This window comes from Gossypium hirsutum, chromosome A07 (genome assembly GCF_007990345.1).
Source record: "Gossypium hirsutum isolate 1008001.06 chromosome A07, Gossypium_hirsutum_v2.1, whole genome shotgun sequence".
Lineage (NCBI taxonomy): Eukaryota > Viridiplantae > Streptophyta > Magnoliopsida > Malvales > Malvaceae > Gossypium > Gossypium hirsutum.
Window position 1 is genome coordinate 6,793,325 of NC_053430.1, and position 19,964 is coordinate 6,813,288.

General features: G+C 32.2%; 2 protein-coding genes across 8 annotated transcripts; one reads left to right on the plus strand and one right to left on the minus strand.

Annotated features, from left to right (window-relative positions):
* The first annotated feature begins 967 nt into the window (after positions 1 to 967).
* Positions 968 to 13,570, plus strand: LOC107941039 (uncharacterized). 7 transcript variants are annotated; one of them, XR_005930264.1, is made up of 29 exons: positions 983 to 1,174; positions 1,303 to 1,486; positions 2,083 to 2,207; positions 2,454 to 2,570; positions 2,862 to 3,008; positions 3,162 to 3,521; positions 3,624 to 3,781; positions 4,888 to 5,009; positions 5,097 to 5,188; positions 5,347 to 5,584; positions 5,700 to 5,763; positions 6,260 to 6,408; positions 6,506 to 6,576; positions 6,681 to 6,854; positions 7,468 to 7,539; positions 8,856 to 8,957; positions 9,054 to 9,143; positions 10,030 to 10,105; positions 10,187 to 10,280; positions 10,377 to 10,446; positions 10,582 to 10,761; positions 10,905 to 11,027; positions 11,112 to 11,195; positions 11,283 to 11,467; positions 11,876 to 12,014; positions 12,101 to 12,160; positions 12,587 to 12,691; positions 12,788 to 12,986; positions 13,093 to 13,570. XR_005930264.1 is itself a non-coding variant. In XM_041117397.1 (28 exons), the coding sequence occupies exons 1-28, from the start codon at positions 1,076 to 1,078 to the stop codon at positions 12,899 to 12,901; spliced, it is 3,585 nt and encodes a 1,194-aa protein (XP_040973331.1). In that variant the 5' UTR covers positions 968 to 1,075; the 3' UTR covers positions 12,902 to 13,570. The 7 variants fall into 7 exon arrangements, 5 of the variants coding, with proteins under 5 accessions (XP_040973331.1, XP_040973328.1, XP_040973330.1 ...); XM_041117397.1 differs by having other exon boundaries at positions 968 to 1,174; positions 3,162 to 3,512; positions 12,788 to 13,570; XR_005930263.1 differs by having other exon boundaries at positions 3,162 to 3,781.
* Positions 13,571 to 16,198: 2,628 nt separating this feature from the next.
* On the minus strand, positions 16,199 to 17,185 carry LOC107941041 (putative calcium-binding protein CML19). The gene has a single exon (XM_016874551.2). The coding sequence runs from the start codon at positions 17,009 to 17,011 to the stop codon at positions 16,586 to 16,588; it is 426 nt and encodes a 141-aa protein (XP_016730040.1). The 5' UTR covers positions 17,012 to 17,185; the 3' UTR covers positions 16,199 to 16,585.
* Between the last annotated feature and the right edge of the window lie 2,779 nt (positions 17,186 to 19,964).

Sequence of the window (19,964 nt, forward strand, 5' to 3'; positions counted from 1 at the left end):
TATATATATTTTCATGGATGTGCTTGATATGAAATATAAAAAAAAAGTGAAAGAAAATGTGCTTGATAGAGTTGAAAATTAGGAGGAAATAAATTAAAATATTTAAAAAATATATAACTTCGAACTTACATATAACTTTTTCTTACTTTTATTCCTTATTAAACACGTTCAAAATTTATTTTCTTTCTGCTATTCTATTTTCCCTTTCCATTTTTTCACATTTTTCACTTAATCAAGCACGTCTGAAGTACTCCTAGATTGTCATACGGGTTATCATAATTTAAAAGTTTAAAGATTTTGACTCATTTTAAAAAAGTTCAGTGCTAAATTTAGCTAACAAATGAGAACCCAATTGACAAAAATATAAATATTAAAGGCTAAATTTATCACCATTATTTAGATTTAACGATGATAAATAATGAATCTTAAACACTCATCCTAACTAAGACCATGCTAATGGAAAAATTATATAGAGGTTATTGTTTTAGAAGTTAGATTGTATTTTATCCTATCTACTAAAAAAATTAGCAGATTTATCATCATGCGATTAGTCATTTCGTTAAAAAAATTATTTATTTTTATTGTTAAAAATTAATCCATGTACTTAAACATAAAGTGCTCCTGATACGCCAATGTAAGTATTTGATTTTTTATTAATTATATTAGTTTTTAACAATAAAAATAGATAAAATTTTAAAATATAGTATTAATTTATTATTTAATTTAATGTATAAAAATTAATTAATTTATTTTTTAAGTAAAAAAGAATAAACTACAATTTAACTTTTTGATTTGAGTCTCTCTATAGTACTTTAATCCCGTCTAATATATTAGCAACACGATCACCTCCCAATACGACAACGTTTAATTTTATGTAATTGTAAAAGCCTCCAAGACGGGGGTGTTGTGAACTTCCGTTTCGTTCCGTTCAACAAAAAGGGTTTTTTAATTAAATAAAATTCGCACAGAAAATAAATACTCTCAAACAAACAATTTTATAATTTCAATCTTTCAATTTCTCTGTTTTTAATACAGTGGTGAAGAGAGACAAAAAAAGAAAAAAAGGGAGAGAGTCATGGTGTCAACGAGACGAAGTGGATCTCTATCTGGTAATAATAACAAGAGATCCTCTTCTTCTTCTGAAGATAAGCCTCCATCTCCGAAACGACAAAAGGTTTCAGCGTAAAACGCATCCAAAAGATTTTTTTTGAAATTTTTTGGTTTTCTTTGAGGGGTTTGAGAGTAGCGGATTTGAGTGAAGGTATTTGACTTTTCAGCGGTTTTGTTTTTGTTTTTTTGCAGGTGGAAAATGCGGAGAAATCGATGCCGGCGGCGGAGAGTTCCAAAGAAATGTGTACGCCGCCCGCCGTGGATCCCGGAGATTGTGGGAACGGTGAGACTCCGATCGCCGGGGATGATGTGAATAACGCTGGGAAGGGTGAGACATCATCGGCTGCTGTCGCCGTGGTAGCGCCGATCGCTGATGGTTAGTTTTGTTTTGGTTCTGAGCTTTACGTGATTGGTTAATTTCTTTGCTGTTTTGAGTTTCATTTTAGTGAAATTGGATTTGCATTTTGAGTTTTGAGATGCGTCCGTGTCTCGAAAACTTTTTAGTGTCTCGAAATCTGGTTTTCAGTTATTTCATTTCTTGCTTCTTGAATTGAAGTTAGGATTTGCATTTGCTTTTTCTGATTTTTTAAAAAAAATTAGAGAGTGTTATTTTTTACGGATTTGCTTGTTGTCTTCAAGGTGTCACTTTCAGTAAGTTCTTTGATTTGCTTTTTAGTTATTTCATATGGCTTCCTGATTTTAAGTGTCATTTGACTTCAATTTGGATTTGCATCTGCTTTTCTGAATCTTTTTTTAAATTGGAGTGTTATTTTTACGGAGTTGCTTGTTGTTTTGAAGGTGTCACTTTTTGTAAATTATTGAATTTGCTTTTTATTTATTTCATTCATGGCTTCCTAATTTTAAGGGTAGTTTGAGTTAGTTTGGATTTGCATTTGCTTTTCTGAATTCTTTTTTCTTTTTGAAATTTGAGTGTCCTTTTTACTGAATGTGGATTTGCTTGTTGTGTTAAAGGTTCTGCGCCGGTTCTGTTGGATAAGGGGAGGAGTTCGTTCACTACTTGGAGTATTTCCCAGAAACAAAATCCAAATTTTGATACGTCTACACCTTGGTGCAAACTTTTATCGCAGTCTGCGCAGGTAAATTCAAACCTCCCTTTTTGAAAACATCTCTAGTAATTACTCTTTGTTTGCATGGTAGTTGACATAAAAAGCACTGTACTTTCAGATTATCTTTTGGATAAGAATCTTCTGTCTGTATATTTATTCGTTTTGTGTGTATAGCACATTTTAGATATCTGAATTACTGGTTGTCTTTCTGAGTTTTGACTTGTATATATATTGTGATACTATTTCTAATGAGTTGGTCACATTTGTGAACTACAGAATCCTAATGTTTCCATTTGCACATCAAATTTCTCGATTGGCTCGAGTAAACACTGCAATTTCCAATTAAAGGACCAGACAATTAGTGCAGTACTTTGCAAGATAAAGCACACCCAGGTATCACTTGAATTTTACATTCAATATGTTACCTTTTTCTGGATTGATACTAAATTAAGAACACTTATGCATACACATGGTATTTGCCACTCCCTGATTATTTTGTGGGCATCCTGCAGTGGCCCTTTTTAGATGCATTAGCTCTTTGGATTTTGGGTTTTCTGCTTTTTTTCTGCCTCCTTATTTCTCAATGTTTTGTTTGGGCAGTCACTGCTTATATTTGTGTTGTGGAGATAAACTCCTTAATATGTACATGCAGTATGAGTACTCATTATTTGTCGACATGATCAGCACGAAGGCAGCGCAGCAGCCATGTTAGAAAGCACTGGGAGCAAGGGGTCAGTGCAAGTAAATGGGACAGTGCTGAAGAAAAATAACACTTGTGTGCTTAAGTCGGGTGATGAAGTGGTCTTTGGTTTGCTGGGGAATCATGCATATGTATCCTTTCCTTGGGTTTGAGGGCAATCAGTTAAAGCCCACTTGTTTGTCGAGTGTTATAATAGTGCTTTTGCTCTTATATCTTACTGGTTATTTGTTTTTATGTCTGTGCTTATTTTTGTTATCTCCTTAATATAATTTCAATTAATTTAGATATTTCAGCAACCCATGACTGATGTTGCAGTTAAGGGTGCAGAGGTCCAGAATACCATAGGAAAGTTTCTGCAGCTTGAGAGGAGGTCAGGAGATCCATCAGCTGTTACTGGGGCGGCTACCATATTGGCATCACTTTCAAGCTTGAGGCCAGATTTATCGCGCTGGAAATCGCCTCCTCAAGCCAGCAGTAAGATCCCGCAGGTGACTGAGGTGTCTACTGCTGCGGATGTTGATCTTGATGGCATGGAAGGAAATTCAACTGCAAATATAGGGAATGATAAAGCTGCAGAGGTTGGATCAGTCAACAAGACTCTTCATCTTGATTGCGACCACGACTCCAACACAGAGGCAGGCAATGTAAAACTCTCTGGGGTGAATGATTTGCTAAGGCCTTTCTTGAGGATGTTTGCACCATCAACTAGTTGTAATCTGAAATTGAGTAAAAGTATCTGTAAACAGGTATTGGACGGAAGAAACGAGTGGGTGAAGGACTCACAGCCGACGATGCTATCAAGTATATCACTTCGCTGTGCGGTGTTCAAAGAGGACATTCATGCAGGAATTCTTGATGGCAGAAACTTAGACGTGTCATTTGATAACTTCCCATATTATTTAAGGTATGGTACAATTTTGTGCATACTATCTCTTTTTTATTAAAAAAATGTTTCAAATATAAACCAGATTTCTCTTAATCTTTTTTTCATCACATTCCTGCTTATGTGAGTACAATTAAGAGCATACCTAAACTCTGGCTTCTGCGCTATATTACAACATTCAATGATCAATTTGGATTATTTCTTAAAGTTTTTGGCAATCTCATATTTTACTAGAAAATATTTTGGCAGTTGTTTCTCAGTTTGTGTTAAATTCTTTCATTTTTTGAATCCAAGTAGAAGGGTTTGGGAAGATAATTGGAAGTTAGTTTATCTTGCAACTGAACTTTTCCAACATGCATAGGACCATCAAGAAAACCTACTAGTTTTACTCATTAATATAACCACTCTATTTCTATTTGTGATTCCCCGGTTGGCTGTGTTTTATGTGCTAGTGGAAGAAAGACGATGAACACATAAAATCGCTATTTTTGGACTTGACTAAAGCTGGGACAGAACATTTTCCCCATCGATACTGATCTAACCATTTGAGATTCAAAGCTTATTTCCAATGGAAGGTCTTCTATTTAACCATGAAGGAAACTGGGTTTGATTAGTCTATGTTGGGAGTTAAAGTATGTTGATTCCTAGAATGTTAGGAGTATGGAATGGAAGGAAAAGAGCCAAGTTAATTGGGCATAAGCACATGAAAGAAAATTCAAGAGGAAGAATTAATTTGAGTGTGGATGGATGAGGAAGGTATCTCAGTGCTCGCTGACTTTGAAAGATAGCATAGACAGAAGCTAACTTAGTTACTGAATCACGATTTGGTTATCTAGAAAAGGAATTCTGTTAGTGAGCATGAGAGACTGTTAGGGAAGGAAAGAATGAGAAACAAGTAGGTCCGCTCTTCAATTATCTTTCTTCAATAAATCTCTGACCGTGTTGGTATGTGATAATACAATAGTCAGTAATTCAAAGTTGTCACTGTTCGTGTGATAGTTTAGCTCTTGAAGTTTATGTTGTTTAGTCTTCTATGCATTCTCAATGTTTTTTCCCAATAGTTTTGCTCTGAGTTTGGTTATTTATTGAATGATACATCATTAAGGGGTGAATTTCTATCTTTCCAGTGAAAATACAAAAAATGTGCTCATAGCAGCTTCAATTATACACCTCAAGCACAAAGAACATGTGAAATATACTTCAGATCTAACCACTGTGAACCCACGGATTTTGCTCTCTGGCCCTGCAGGTATGCGAGTATGCTTTGTTATTTTTGTGTCTTGTATTAGTCGCATTAAGCTGCAAAACCGAGCTTTTACTTCAAATGTAAATGCAGGGTCTGAGATATATCAGGAGATGCTGACGAAGGCGCTTGCTAATTACTTTGGGGCCAAATTGCTCATTTTTGATAGCCATTCTTTTTTGGGTGTAAGACATCACTTTTATGGGTTATTTGATTTTTGACATTATTACTACGTTATTATGGCTGTCATCATCCAATTTCTTTGTTAGCATATTATTGCTTCATAAGTCAAAGATACTAAAGGTACATAACTTGGTAAATTATTGATCTAAATATGTTATAGGGTTTGTCTTCAAAGGAAGCTGAGCTTCTGAAGGATGGCGTCAATGCCGAAAAATCCTGCACCTGCACCAAACAGAATTCTGGGCCCATTGAATTGGCGAATAGTTTGGCTCCAGCTGTTGAAGCAGACACTTCAAGTGCTGTGCCTGATGCTACTTGTGACCCTGAATCTCTGCCAAAGACAGAAGCTGATACCATGCCCTCATCTGGATCATCTAAGAATAAAATGTTTAAGAAAGGTATTTACATTTCTTGAAAGACCTTTCAGATTAGGTTTTTGTGTCATTAACATTTTCATAGGCATTGTTATTTGGATTTAGTTTCGTGACTATTTACCTAACATGGATCATGCAGGTGACAGAGTAAAATTTATGAATTCAACTTCAGGCAGTCTATATCCAGCAGCATCTCCATCTAGGTACTGCAGCCTCTCTCTACTATATTTGGAGAGATTCAAAAGGTGGCTTGAATTCAGCATGTTGTCTCTTCTCATTTTAGCATCCAATGATCCAAGTGATTAGTTGTTGGAACTTATCTGCAAGTCTTTCCCACCTGAATAGCAAACTCATCTTTCTGAGTACTTTCAAATGTCAGCATGGACCGCATGGTCCTCAATAACCTAGTCTTGATGAAATCATTTGATGAGAACTAAAGAATAGCTGTGTTCCTCCACAGTTTTAATTTAATTGGAACCACTCTAACATGTTTTAGTGATATTATGTAATTTTAAATGCCCTTCTGTTTCTCTCATTTAAGGGTGAAAATGAACATGCCCTTCCACTTGATATCAACTCACCAAATATGGCCAGCCATACAGTTTTCTAGTTTTATCCTATCTCACTTTTTTCTTTTTTGTGACTAGGCATTTTCTATTACCATGCTTTAATTTATTCTTTTATCAATTCAATCTACAGAGGCCCTCCTTATGGGGTTCGGGGGAAAGTCATGTTACTCTTTGCGGACAATCCTTTCTCAAAAATTGGTGTAAGATTTGATAAACCCATACCTGATGGCGTTGACCTGGGAAATATTTGTGAGGTGGGCCATGGATTTTTCTGCAATGGTAATGTTTTGTACATCTCTCCATGTTTTGCATCTATGTTTAAGCTTATGATTACTAAGCCCTGTCTCTGTTTCTTTCACTCTTTCTTGCAATGTAGCTTCTGACCTTCGTTTGGAGAACTCAAGCACAGAGGATTTAGATAGATTACTCATTAACACTTTGTTTGAGGTGACTTATTCTTTATCTTCGACCAACTGTATGATTGTTGTCTGGCTATACAGTTTGCTTCCATTTTTGATTTCTTATTAACTTAAATCTAATATTTTTGTCAGGCTATATACAGTGAGAGCAGAACTTCACCTTTTATTTTGTTTATGAAAGATGCTGAGAAGTCTCTTGCAGGAAATACAGACTCTTACTCCACATTTAAGAGCAAACTTGAAAAGCTTCCTGATAATGTCATTGTAATTGGTTCACACACTCATACTGACAACCGTAAGGAGAAGGTACATTTGTTTTTTTATTTTAACCTTTCTGAGTTGTTTATGGCTGGACGCAATTATTCCCCGCCTAGATCAATACTTGTTCACTTGTGGCATGAACTAAATGTATAAAGTTTTTGACAGAATGCTTCAGCTAAAATCCTCAATAACTGGTTCTTATTTGGTCTCTTGCTATCTTTTGATGCCTTAAGCTAAATGGATTCATCTTGTTTTGGATTGTGAAAAGATAAATTAAGACATGAATTTAAGTGGTAGGGTGATGCAAAGAGGAAGTTAATTGTGTTAATGAAAAAAGAAATGCTGTTCTTCAGATAACTGCTTATTGTATTTTAGTTGTTACGTAGGCAATCTCTATGACCTGTGTAACCCTACCCCAACTTTTATATGATCTGTGATATATATTCTGAATAGCATTAGCTATTGAACATCATTTTTTTAGTTTGGGGGTAATCTTCTATCATAAATAATAAGAAAGATTTGTGGTTAAGAGTATGTTTACATTTCTTAGTCATTATTTTAAGGGTTTGTGCAGTAGACTCTAGAGTAATTCGGTTTGTCTTCTCATTTGTATGTTAGATCTAGGAGTACCTTACCCTATGATACTTTATCCTTGCAGTCGCATCCTGGTGGTTTGCTTTTCACAAAATTTGGTGGAAGCCAAACTGCTCTCCTTGACTTGGCATTTCCGGTAATGATTCTATCTTTTGAAAAGTCTCGCTCTCTCTGGTGGGGGCTAAGTTTTGGTCCTATGGATGGTTATATTTATTTTATTTACTATATTTGTAACTGATGGTGACTCTGGGTGGTTTCCACAATGAAGGGGTGCAAACCTGTTTGCATATCAGGACTTCTTTGTGGTTCTTCCTTTTGAAACTTTTGATTAGTTTGTAATAGAAAATGCTCGCATTTCAAGTTTCTCATACTCTTTTAACTCGTGAAAATGTCATGTGACTATGATGCTCATGTAATTTACCTTTAGTTCTCTGATGGTTGGTCTGAAAGATTTTAGTCTTTTACCATCCCTTAAACATCATGTCATACGGGTGGTTCTATTCTCCAATGGCTTTGCTGGGCTACTGGCATTTTCTGTCAGTCACACTATAGAGTATTTGATTTCGTGTTCAACGGTGCATTTCTTAGAAAAAAAGTCCTAATTCTGGGTTTTTACAATGATGCGAGTTAGGCATTGGTACTGACTGTAGGTATCATTGCCTATATAACTCAAGTATTTTTAACATTTTGGTAGTTGCATGTTATGTAAGTCATTAATATTTTTTTTCTTTGGTATTGCATTTAAATGCTTGAATAGAAGCTGTCTGACCTTTTCACGTTGATGGAATTAATGTTTTTAATTGCATGGCATGTAAACCAAAAATGGTAAGTTTGAAGTTATTTGGATTTCTCTTATGAGAACTGAATTTGGAGCATATTGGTAACATGTTGTATTTAGTATTGGGCGTCTCATTGAATTGAATCTGGGATAACTAAGTTTAGTTCGATTTTTAGTTGAGCTGTTTCATCTTTATGCTACTTTTAATTATAGTTATGTTGTAAAGATGCTGGAGCAGCTGTTCACGTGCCCTGTTTTTGCTTTTTTGCTTTTCCTCCTACACTCACTTGTACATTTTTGAGTTCACACTTTACCATGTTAGAGGCTATGTATAGGTTATTGTTAATTTAAGGGGTGTGAAGTTTTGATATTTTTTGGATATTAGGTTGCATGACGGGGGGAAGGATGTTCCTGGAGGCTACAAAAATTTTGACTAAGCTTTTTCCAAATAAAATTACCACGTTAGAGGCTGTTTTCTAGGTCATTGTTAACTTAATGGGTGTAATGTTTTGATATTTCAGGGTAGTGTTGGTAGGTTGCGTGACAGGGGGAAGGAAGTTCAGATTTCAGAAGGCTACTTAAATTTTTACTAAGCATTTTCCAAATAAAGTTACCATTCATATGCCAACCATGTTATTGTTAATTTAAGGGGTGTGATGTTTTGCTATTTTCAGGATAGCTTTGGTAGGTTGCATGACAGGGGGAAGGAAGTTCCGAAGGCTACAAAAATTTTGACTAAGCTTTTTCCAAATAAAGTTACCATTCACATGCCACAGGTCCGTATGGTGTATCCCAAAAATGAGTTGTGTTTGTTGCTTCACATATATGTGTTCTCTAAAATGTAACTTATTATTGAAGCTTATGTGCTACAGGATGAAGCTGTGCTTGCATCTTGGAAGCACCAATTGGATCGTGATGCTGAAACTCTTAAAATGAAGGGGAATTTGAATCTTCTACGAACCGTTAGTTTTCTTCTTTTTGGGTCTTTTAAATGCTAAAGATTGGTTTATGTTGCCTTTATCTTCTATTGGAGGCTTTAGGTTTGGTGAAACTTTTAGTTCTCTTCTGATAGTCATTGTGGAATTCTGGAACTCTTAATTGCTATTAAGGATGGCACAGTTGCATGGCAGAACTTTCCTGGCTATTGACCTAAAAATTATATTATAGAAACTGTTGTATGGTTAGAATATCCTTTTTCTTTGCAAGCATTTTTTGTACTTGTATACCCATTATGTTATTCTCTTGGGGTATGATGTGGTATGGCTTGCACTTTGGAATTTACTTTGGAATAAATTTACTCCTGGTCTTAGGATTAGGATTTAAAATCTGATAATTACTTCTAATTTGATGCTGGGTTGGGAAATATTGTCACATGAAATCATTTAAGAAGTTCCTGACATGTTGAGGGAGTATTTTCCAAGAGGGCTTGTCAAAGGGTGGTAACTCCGTGCAAAAGTCCTTTTTGTGTGCAAGGTTTCCTTGTAAAGTCTTTTTCCAAGTTTTATGGATGTCCAAAGGCTAAAATTTGGTGAAATCGATTTGTGAATGCAAGATGAGATTATTGATGTTTTCACCCTGTGTGTTTTCCCTTTAGGTTTTTTGGCTTCATAATTGCTCTCCCCATCACCTTTCCTCTGACCCTTAGTATTGAGCCTCCTAACAAATTAGAGATTGTGATTACCTTTTCTATTACTAGGACAAGGCTTAAAATGGTCTTTGACTTCATGCTAATTGACTCTAATCTTAAGATTTTTCAATGTTTGATTACTCTCTTGACATGCCATGGTTATATAGATGTGGCATTTTGAAAATGATTATTATTGTTATATTTTTCATTATTTTATGTAGGTTTTGGGTCGGAGTGGGATGGAATGTAAAGGGCTTGAAACTTTATGCATCAAGGATCAAACCCTTACAAATGAAAGTTAGTTTTCTTCTTACATATCATCATATCAATAATCCTAGAGTTAAAGTTTATAAATTTATATTTTGCCATCCATCCTAGGTGCTGAGAAAGTAGTTGGGTGGGCTTTAAGTCACCATCTAATGCAGCATCCTGAAGCGGATGCCGATGTGAGGCTTGTTTTATCATGTGAAAGGTTCGGGATACATAGTCTTTTCATTTCTGTTAGAACATTTTAACTGCACAGTCAATTGTTGGAGACTCAATTATAACACAATTGCTATTCTGGCAGCATTCAATATGGCATTGAGATCTTACAGGCTATCCAGAATGAATCTAAAAGCTTGAAGAAGTCACTTAAGGTTCTCGCAGTACCTTCCTGCAAAATGAGATGCTCTATCAAGTCTTATTTTGGTTCTCTGTTTCCTAAATTATTGTGTATTCTCTTCTGAGTAAATGTCCATTAATCTTCATTGTGGTGGTTTTGGTGATCTCAGGATGTCGTAACCGAAAATGAATTTGAGAAAAGACTTTTAGCTGATGTTATTCCACCCAATGATATTGGAGTTACCTTTGACGATATCGGAGCTCTTGAAAACGTGAAGGATACATTAAAGGAGTTAGTTATGCTTCCTTTACAGAGGCCTGAACTCTTTTGCAAGGGGCAACTTACCAAGGTTATCTAAGATATAGCAATGAGCTGATTCTTTTGAAATTTTGCTAGCTATCTCAGTTGCATCTTTTTGGTACTCTACTACGGAGTTCTTTTATTCTCTTTGTTTGCAATGAATATTCTCACTCTGAGCTATTATGTTGGCAGCCTTGCAAGGGCATACTCTTATTCGGACCTCCTGGAACTGGGAAAACTATGCTGGCAAAAGCTGTGGCTACTGAAGCTGGTGCGAACTTCATTAATATATCCATGTCAAGCATCACATCAAAGGTCAATTTTGTTGTTCCTTTTGTCTGATTTAATTTTGCTATTCTATCATATCTTACTTGATATTATGTATCTATTTTGCTGCAGTGGTTTGGTGAGGGTGAGAAATACGTGAAAGCTGTTTTTTCCTTGGCCAGTAAAATTGCTCCGAGTGTCATATTTGTTGATGAGGTTAGTTATTCATGATCCTCAATTTGTATTTTCAGTTTGGGTCTATGCCAATTCATTGTGTGGTTTCCTCTCTGCTGTTTCTTGTAGGTTGATAGCATGCTGGGCCGGAGAGAAAATCCTGGGGAGCATGAAGCCATGCGTAAGATGAAAAACGAATTTATGGTGAACTGGGATGGTCTACGTACAAAAGACACAGAACGGGTCCTTGTACTTGCAGCCACAAATCGGCCTTTTGACCTTGATGAGGCTGTCATTAGAAGGCTGCCACGGAGGTAAAGTATCAGTATGGCTCCCTTTGGAGGAAAATAAAGATACACATAATGCACGTTCCCCTTTATTTTAAAATAAAAAAGGCTTTTCACTAACAGAAACTGTGGGAACACTACTGCCTACTTTCCTGCTAGAGCATTTTCTCGAGATACGATCTTACCTTTTAGAGGAAAGACGAATGAAAAGGCCTTTACAATCTTTTTTGGAAATATAAAATTTCTTGTACAATAAATACTTGGTGGAATTTTTACAGAAAACTATTTTTCTTTTTTCCTTTTTTCTTTACTTCCTTTTGATGCAGTCCAACTTCTGCACATATATGCTGCATCTCATGCATATGTCACAAGCTTAATCCAGTTTAAGTTACTGGTACTTTGAGGCCTTGTTCTAATGGTTTGTTAATTTGGCAGATTGATGGTAAATTTGCCGGATGCTGCAAATAGAGCGAAAATACTAAAGGTCATTCTTGCAAAGGAGGACTTGTCCCCTGAGGTTGATTTTGATGCAGTTGCGAGTATGACGGATGGATATTCTGGGAGCGACCTTAAGGTTCTATCGTATGGTCTTTTTCCAACTTCTGATTGATTTTCTTGTATACTATTAGCTGACTGCTTGATTATTCTGTTATATTGCAGAATCTTTGTGTGACTGCTGCACACCGTCCAATTAAAGAGATTTTGGAAAAGGAGAAAAAGGTAGGTATTGTGGTAAATGTCTCATTGACTAATGTTTACTATATTTTTTGTATCTATTTTGGCTCTATCCATATAATTTGTCGATGCGACAATAACTACTTCATTCAGTGGTTGTCATTTGCGATTGTACTTTTTTTGTTGAATTGAGCTGTTTGGTTAGGTAGATTGTGTATTATTCTTGCATTCCTTAATCGAAGTACCAATGCTCGATGTTTACCATCTGTGTTTATGAATAAAACTAATTCCTAATGTTAAAGCTTTGAGTGATTGACTTTTGAGTTTCGACCATTATGCAAGGGTTGACTGCTAATATATTTGTTTTCTTTATAGTTGTCTGAAATAGAGATGAGAAGTAAAATAAGAATAAAAGGATCATATTGTATTTGCATATTGCCATTGTGTTTTAATAGTCAACATCGATGCCAGGAACGAGCTGCTGCTCTAGCAGAGGGCAAACCTCCTCCGCCTTTGAGTGGGAGTGCTGATATACGTTCTCTAAACATGGACGACTTCAAATATGCCCATGAGCGGGTAATCTATAAAATTCAAGTTATATTAGTTATTTTTCGTCCAAAAGGAGGAGAAAAGTTTGATAACTAAGTTACTTTACATTTCAAATCTTAACAGGTATGTGCCAGCGTCTCTTCTGAGTCTGTGAACATGACTGAGCTGCTTCAATGGAACGAGCTCTACGGTGAGGGTGGTTCACGAAGAAAGAAGGCTCTCAGCTACTTCATGTGAAGCCCCTGTCGGTGTCTTTGTACAAATGGTTCGTACGTATCTTCCAAAATTTCTCTCTGCTCTTCTTCTAAAGGCCTGTATGCAAGTAAGTTTACTGTGCTGGTACATGTCCGGTGTGGCTCACTCGTATTTTGTCTGTATAATGAAAGTATAGGTTTTTTAAAGTTATGTTTCTTACTTAATATCATCAGGCTGGTCCGGGGATGGTCGGTATTTTAAGGCAGCGAAACCTAAACCGATATTTCGGGCTTTTGGGATAAGCTGCTTTTGTTTTGGTTCCTCTCTGTCATCTCCTTTAGTGCCTGCACAAAAAAAGAGAGCATGTTTTTAGTTTTGTTGTATTTAAGTTAATTTAACGATCTCATAAGGAAAAAAAGAAAGAGAGGACGCTGTGAGTATATAATATATTTATAGTGATTCTTTTTCATGTTCTGTCAGAAATTCATCATCAATAAGTAAATGCTAAGCATATTTGTTTGATTCTGTTAAAAGCTTTTGGTTGATAAAACTAAATATCTCGGTAATAGATCTTGCAATTCGTTTATGCATATCTTTTGGTCCCCGAACTAAGCGAAAATATTAAATATAAGTCTAACGGCTGGACAACTTGCTCGGCCCGCTAAGAAAAATAATCTGATCTCGGGCTTATCCGGCTTAGATTATTATTTATCAGTGAAACATTATATAAATATATTAAAATGTTTTAATTTTTACATATTGATTGGGCTGGTGGTTTTGGTTAAATAAAAATAACTGTTACATTGTTTCATCTTGGCCGTTCGTATAGTGTATTTTAGTTAGTCTAGTCTTTGAATTTGTATTTTTTTTGTCAAATCATATCCAAATAGATGGAAAATTTAACATTTGTTAACTTTGTTAGTTTGGTATATTTGGATTGTTACATTAATATTTAATTAATTGTTTATTTTAAAAATTTTAAAAATATTTTTATATATTTTAATTATTTTAAATTTAAAAATAGTTTTTATAATTTTACTTCTGAATTTTTAAAAGACACAAGCTCTATTAACCCAATATGTTGCGACAAAATTTCATTAATGAAGATAATAATTAAAGAAAGTAAATAATTAATGTAAAATATTTTGAACACTATGTAATATATAAAAATTAGGGTGGTCAGCGGTGTACGTATTGTTTTTCTACTATAATTGATAGGTAGAGTTATTATGGTGTATCATTTTGAATTTATTAATATTTTAAAAAAATTAATATTTATAAATATCAATATTTAATTAATTTTAAATATAAAATATTCATAAATTCTATAAAATATTTATTAATGAACATCACAAACGAAATTTGTGATGTTCATTAATTAAAAGAAAGAGTTGAAGGGTAGGATTTATTGAATAAAAGAAGAAGTTGAAGGATGAGTGAATTTTTTCCTTTGATAATCGTGAGTTTTTCAATATATTTTAAATTTGAGAGTATGTTGGAGAATTTTTTTTTAAAATTTGAGAACTTTATAATGTAATTCTTTTTATTGTCAATACGTTCTAATTAAATTTTTAGCTTAAAAGTAAATAGTTAAGAATTCTATATTTTTTAATATCATTCAAGCATTAACTGATATACCATATTTCAGCATATGTGGTTGGAATTTCATTGATGCGGAAAAGAATGTTGCTTGTTTTGCTTTAGCATTGAAATAGAATGCACTAACTGATGCATAATATTTTAACTGTGTGATTAGAATTTTCATCGGTGTAAAAAAAAAAGTATTACTTATTTCGCTTTACCATTAAGACAACATGCACTGATCAAATACAGTTAGGATCAATGCAGAACTGACTACCTTGATAAATATACATAAATTTCCATTTTTCTGTCTATATTCATGTACAATGCAGTTATAAACGGTACATTGTGCAATGGAGGGACAATAGGGAGCTCTAGGGTAAGGCCATTATTGGTAAGGTAATGGTATGGTTTTACCCGAGGCAGTCAACATTGGTGTATTATTTCCCGTTCATCAATATTTTTTAAATATTATATATATTATGTACATATATATCTGAACTATATATATTGATATGAAATTATTAATTTTAGAATTATTAGTTAATTAAATGATTATTTTTTATTTTAAATGTGATTATAAAAAAGGCTTAATATAACATTTGGTACTTGAGTTTAACATTTTTTTAATTTGGTACCTAAATTTATTAAATGTTATATTTATGCAAAATACTAACCGTATTAATTTTTTTTTATTATGCTACAAAAATATTGTTAGTATTAGAGAAAATTCATGTTAAAAAATAGATATTGAGTTCTGCTTAACAAATTAATATTAAATAAGAAAAAATATTTTTGAAACCCCCCAATTTAAAGAAATTCATTATTTTCAATTAATAAAATAAACAAATAAAATTAAAAATAATTGAACATATAAAATACAAAAAATATCATATCATCTGTCACATGTTGGTTATACATTAATTATTTTTGCTACCTCATAAAAAACATTTTTAGTATATTGGAGTAATTTGTAAAAAAATTTGACAAGTACCAAATTGAACAAAAAAATTAGGTAACAAATTAGGAAAAAGAGTCAAGTTCAGGTACCAAATTGAACCTCCAAAAAATTAAGTACCAACCTAAGAAAAAGTGTGAAGTTTAGGTACCAAATTAAAAAAAAAGTGTCAAAATTCAGGTACCAAATATTATATTAAACCTTATAAAAAAATTAAGATGAAAATATTAAAATTTTGTATAAGTACAACCGAAATTTACATTAAAATGGAAATTAGAATATATTATTTCAGTTTACTTTCGGGATAAAATATTCCAATCATAATGAATGTTATGAATATAAAATTGACCAACTTGATTTTACCTGTTGAATATATAGTTTTTTATAATAAAATTACATAAATTATTATAATGCTTATAATATTTTACATAATGTTATAATAATTCATTGATAAACTATAAAAGTCTCTTAATTATCTTCTAGATTTCATTTTGGTCATTCCACTATAAAATAAATAAGTTGATAATAAATTTGATAGAATTGATGTTATATCAACCTATCATTACATTTTTAATAAAAACGTAATAAATTAATAGTATTTATAATCATATAATATTTTTTATAGTTTAATGAGGAAATTAAAAATTTACTCAAATATAACTGTAGTTGTAGTTATATATAGTTGATTCATGAAAAAAAATTAAAACAGCATTAATATTGAAAAGCAATGATATTTCAATTTTAGTCAAAGATTCAAATATAATACAAATAAAAGAATGAATAATTTAATTAAATTCAACATATTTAACTGATAAAACAACCATAAATAATTACAAAAAGAATGCTAAATCCCAAATAATAAATCAATCCATCAAATTAAATACAAACAAAAGAGGGAGAAATTTTTGAAGTGTTGTCTGTTAAGTGATCGATTAAACTCTTGAAAGAGATATCGCGTTCGGGGTATCTATGATTGGATTTGGCCTCGGGTTTTGTCCTCCTACTCCAAATAAAGTCCCAATGGGGGCGCTTTCAAAAACTCAGTGATCCTATTAAGGCTGTACTCAGAATTGAGAAACAAAACATGGGACTAAAATAAAACAGACACCTCGAGTACAATACTTCTGCTGACTGAAGATAGTGTTGGATAGATGACACTTCAAAAACTTCTTCTCAACAAAAATTAATCACTGCATCATAACTCTAAATTCCTCAAAACTAAGAACACCATCACCATTAAGATCAAATTTTTTAATCATAACTTTACATTCATCAATGGACTTCAATTCCCCAAGTTTACTAAGCATTCTTTTAAGTCCTTGAGCTGTAATAAACCCATTTCCATCAACATCATACATCCCAAAAGCTTCCTTCAAATCCTTTAATTTTTCTTCTTCATTTCCTTTTTCCATTAAAGCTATTAAATCCTCTAAATCCAATAATCCATCGCCATTAGAATCCAATGCTTCCACTGCAACTTTTGCTTCGTTAAACAATAGATTTTCACCCATTTGGTTTAATCTATGGATTAATTCTGATGCTGAGATTTTACCATCTCCATCTTTGTCGAAATAACGAAGAACACGTTCGTATTCTTTGATTTTAATCTTCATGGTTTTACAATGGAAAGAACGGGAAAAAAGTGGGTTTTAATTGTTTTTGGAAGGAAGGAAAATTTTAGAGATTATTCAATGTGTAATTCTCTTGTTTTCTTTTCCTGTTAGGAAGGAGGGGGAGTTTTTGAACAAGAAAAAGAAAAGGAGATATATGGGAAAGTTTTCGGGTGATCGATTATGTTGGATTTGCAGATATAGGTAGTCGAAAACAAGTTTATATATATACTGAAAACATTGAAGAAATTGCCAGGAATTTTCAAGAAGGTTAAAATATGCTTTTTAGTCCCTGTATTTTAATAAAATTTGAGATTTAATTCTTAAACTTAAAAAAGTCTTACTTTTCTGGTCTAAAAATCTTAGTCCAATCATTAACATTTTTTAGTATTTCTGGTCAAAATTTATCAACATGGCATGTTGGTTAAGGGGTTTTGATATTACGTGATATATGATTAATAGAAAATAAACACATTAAATTGATAAATTTTTACAGAAACTATCAACGACAATGATTATTGGGCTGAGATTTTTAAATTAAAAAAGTAGGATTGGATTTTTAACTTTTAAGGTACATGGACTAAATATCAAATTCTATAGAATTACATGGAGTAATAACATATTTTAAGCTAACATACGCTACAAGTCCATGCGCTCTTCGAATATTTAGAATTTAGTCCCTCTACTTTTATTTTTAAGAATTTAGTCCCTTTACTTTTTGAATGTAAAAATTTAGGTCCAATGTTAATAATATTAAAATTATCTTACTAAATTTGTTATTGTGACATTTTGAAATAAAAAAAAAAGCTCATTTGATTACCATGTAATCAATAAAATGATGATGTAATAGACATGAATTTAATAGAAAAATTTTAATAATGTTAACACTGTACTTACATATTTAAATCCAAAGAATAAAAGAATAAAATTATTAAAAATTAAAAATAAAGGGACTAAATTTTGAATTTATAAAGATTTTGGATATATTTTAACCCTTCCAAGACATCAAAAATAAGTATTCAAAAGAAAGAACATCTGGAAGGACGAAATAGAAATCTTATGATAAATTAAACATTGAAAGAAATTTTATTGTTTTCGAAATTGACCAAATAATATACATGTTTCGAATGAGTTATTTAATAACTATAATTAACGGTCAAAACGAACTTCCCGGCCAAAATATTATTTTAAAATATAAATAGAAAGCTTTCAAGGAATAAAAAGGAAAAGAAAAATGCTTGTTCATGTCTTTTTTAAGTCAATGAATATGTTCTTATAGTTTGAATTTTTCTTATTCTCTATTTTTTTTGATGAAAAAAAATTATATTAACTTATCAGTACAATCGTAATTAGAAATTAACAAGGTTGTTGAAATAGGATTAGATCAATCAGTCAAATTAATTAGATCGAGAATTGATCAAGACACTAGTTTGGAAAAAGAGGTTGTATCGGTTGTGTACCATGCTAAAATTTGGATAACTAGGGTTTGATCTAGGTTTTTCTATTTTTTATTTTATAAGTTTTTTAATTCAATCAAACCGGTCAAAGTGAAAATCAATGATTTAATCGGTTCAGTTACAAAAACATTAAAAATTAGCTCGCCTCTAATTAGTGGTAGAGCCAAGGGAGTAGGTAGGGGCGCCGACCCCTTTAAAATAATTTTTTTCATTTAGGCCATTTATAATTTATATAATTTTAAATTAGTAATGGTAAATTACACTGTGACCCCTAAAAATAATAAAAATTTGATTTAATCTTTTAAAAAATATAAAGATCTAGTCTATTAAAATGATAAAAATATAAAGAATTTTTTTAGCTCCTTTCACTTTGTTTCACATGTTTTTTAAGTTATAAATCAAGATCTTAGAAGCTTTCCAAGGAAGGCAAATTGGGTTCAAATGCTCTCAAGATTCTAAAGACATATGTGAGCTAAGAGTGCTATAAAATAGGAAATTTTAACTTTAGTCCCTTCAAAATTTATAAAATTTAAAATTAATACAATGATAAAATTACATTTTAATTTTCATAAAAATATATAATTTCACCTTGCCACCTAGCTTTACCCCTTGATTGTGATATAAAATAATTCTCCAATTTATAAAGAGATCAAGCGAAGATTAAAACAAGTAAAATAGATGGGCAAATTAAGAAATTAAGGATGTAAAGAGCTTCGGGGATTTAGCTACATCCCCTAGAGGATTTGTGCTAATCCAATTCAATAAGAACAAAATTTTATAACCAATTTGTGAAGTAACACAATTACTTATCTTTCCACGTAGCTAGGGGTTGGCAGGGACTAGTTCCCTAAAATGAAAAGTTTTTCATTTAGGTCTTATAAATTTTTTAACATTTTAAATTAATAAAAATAAAATTACATTTTACCTTCTTTTAAAAATTATAAAAATATGAACTATTAAAATAATAAAATTATATTTTTACTATCATAAAAATTATAATTTAATTTCAACTTCGCCCTGTAGCAAAATATGCTTAAATATTTAAATTTCCACCTTCTCTCACATTTTTTTTGAAAACTTTTTTATAAGAATCACGATTGTTTTATATATGAAATTAAAAATATCAATAAGACCTAATTTTTAATTGAACTTCTAGATATGTGGGAATAAAAAAAAAATTCATTTTAGATAAGAGAATGTATTTTGGTTGGTTGAAGGAAGTTTCATCATGTGAACTATATAATTAATAATTTAATTGGCAAAAAGTAAAGTGAGTCTATTATTTCTTTGTTTTACTTTGCAAACCTTTATCCTTTAATTTTAATGGCGGCGCATTTATTTAATTAGCAAAAATATAACGTGAGGTGACCACAAAAGTTTAGTAGAAGTCTTGATCCCTTAAAAATGAAAAGACATAGTCCCTTTAAAAGTTATAAAATATATAGTAAAATTATATTTTAACTAAAAATTTATAAAATTATGATTTAATTTTTTTTACA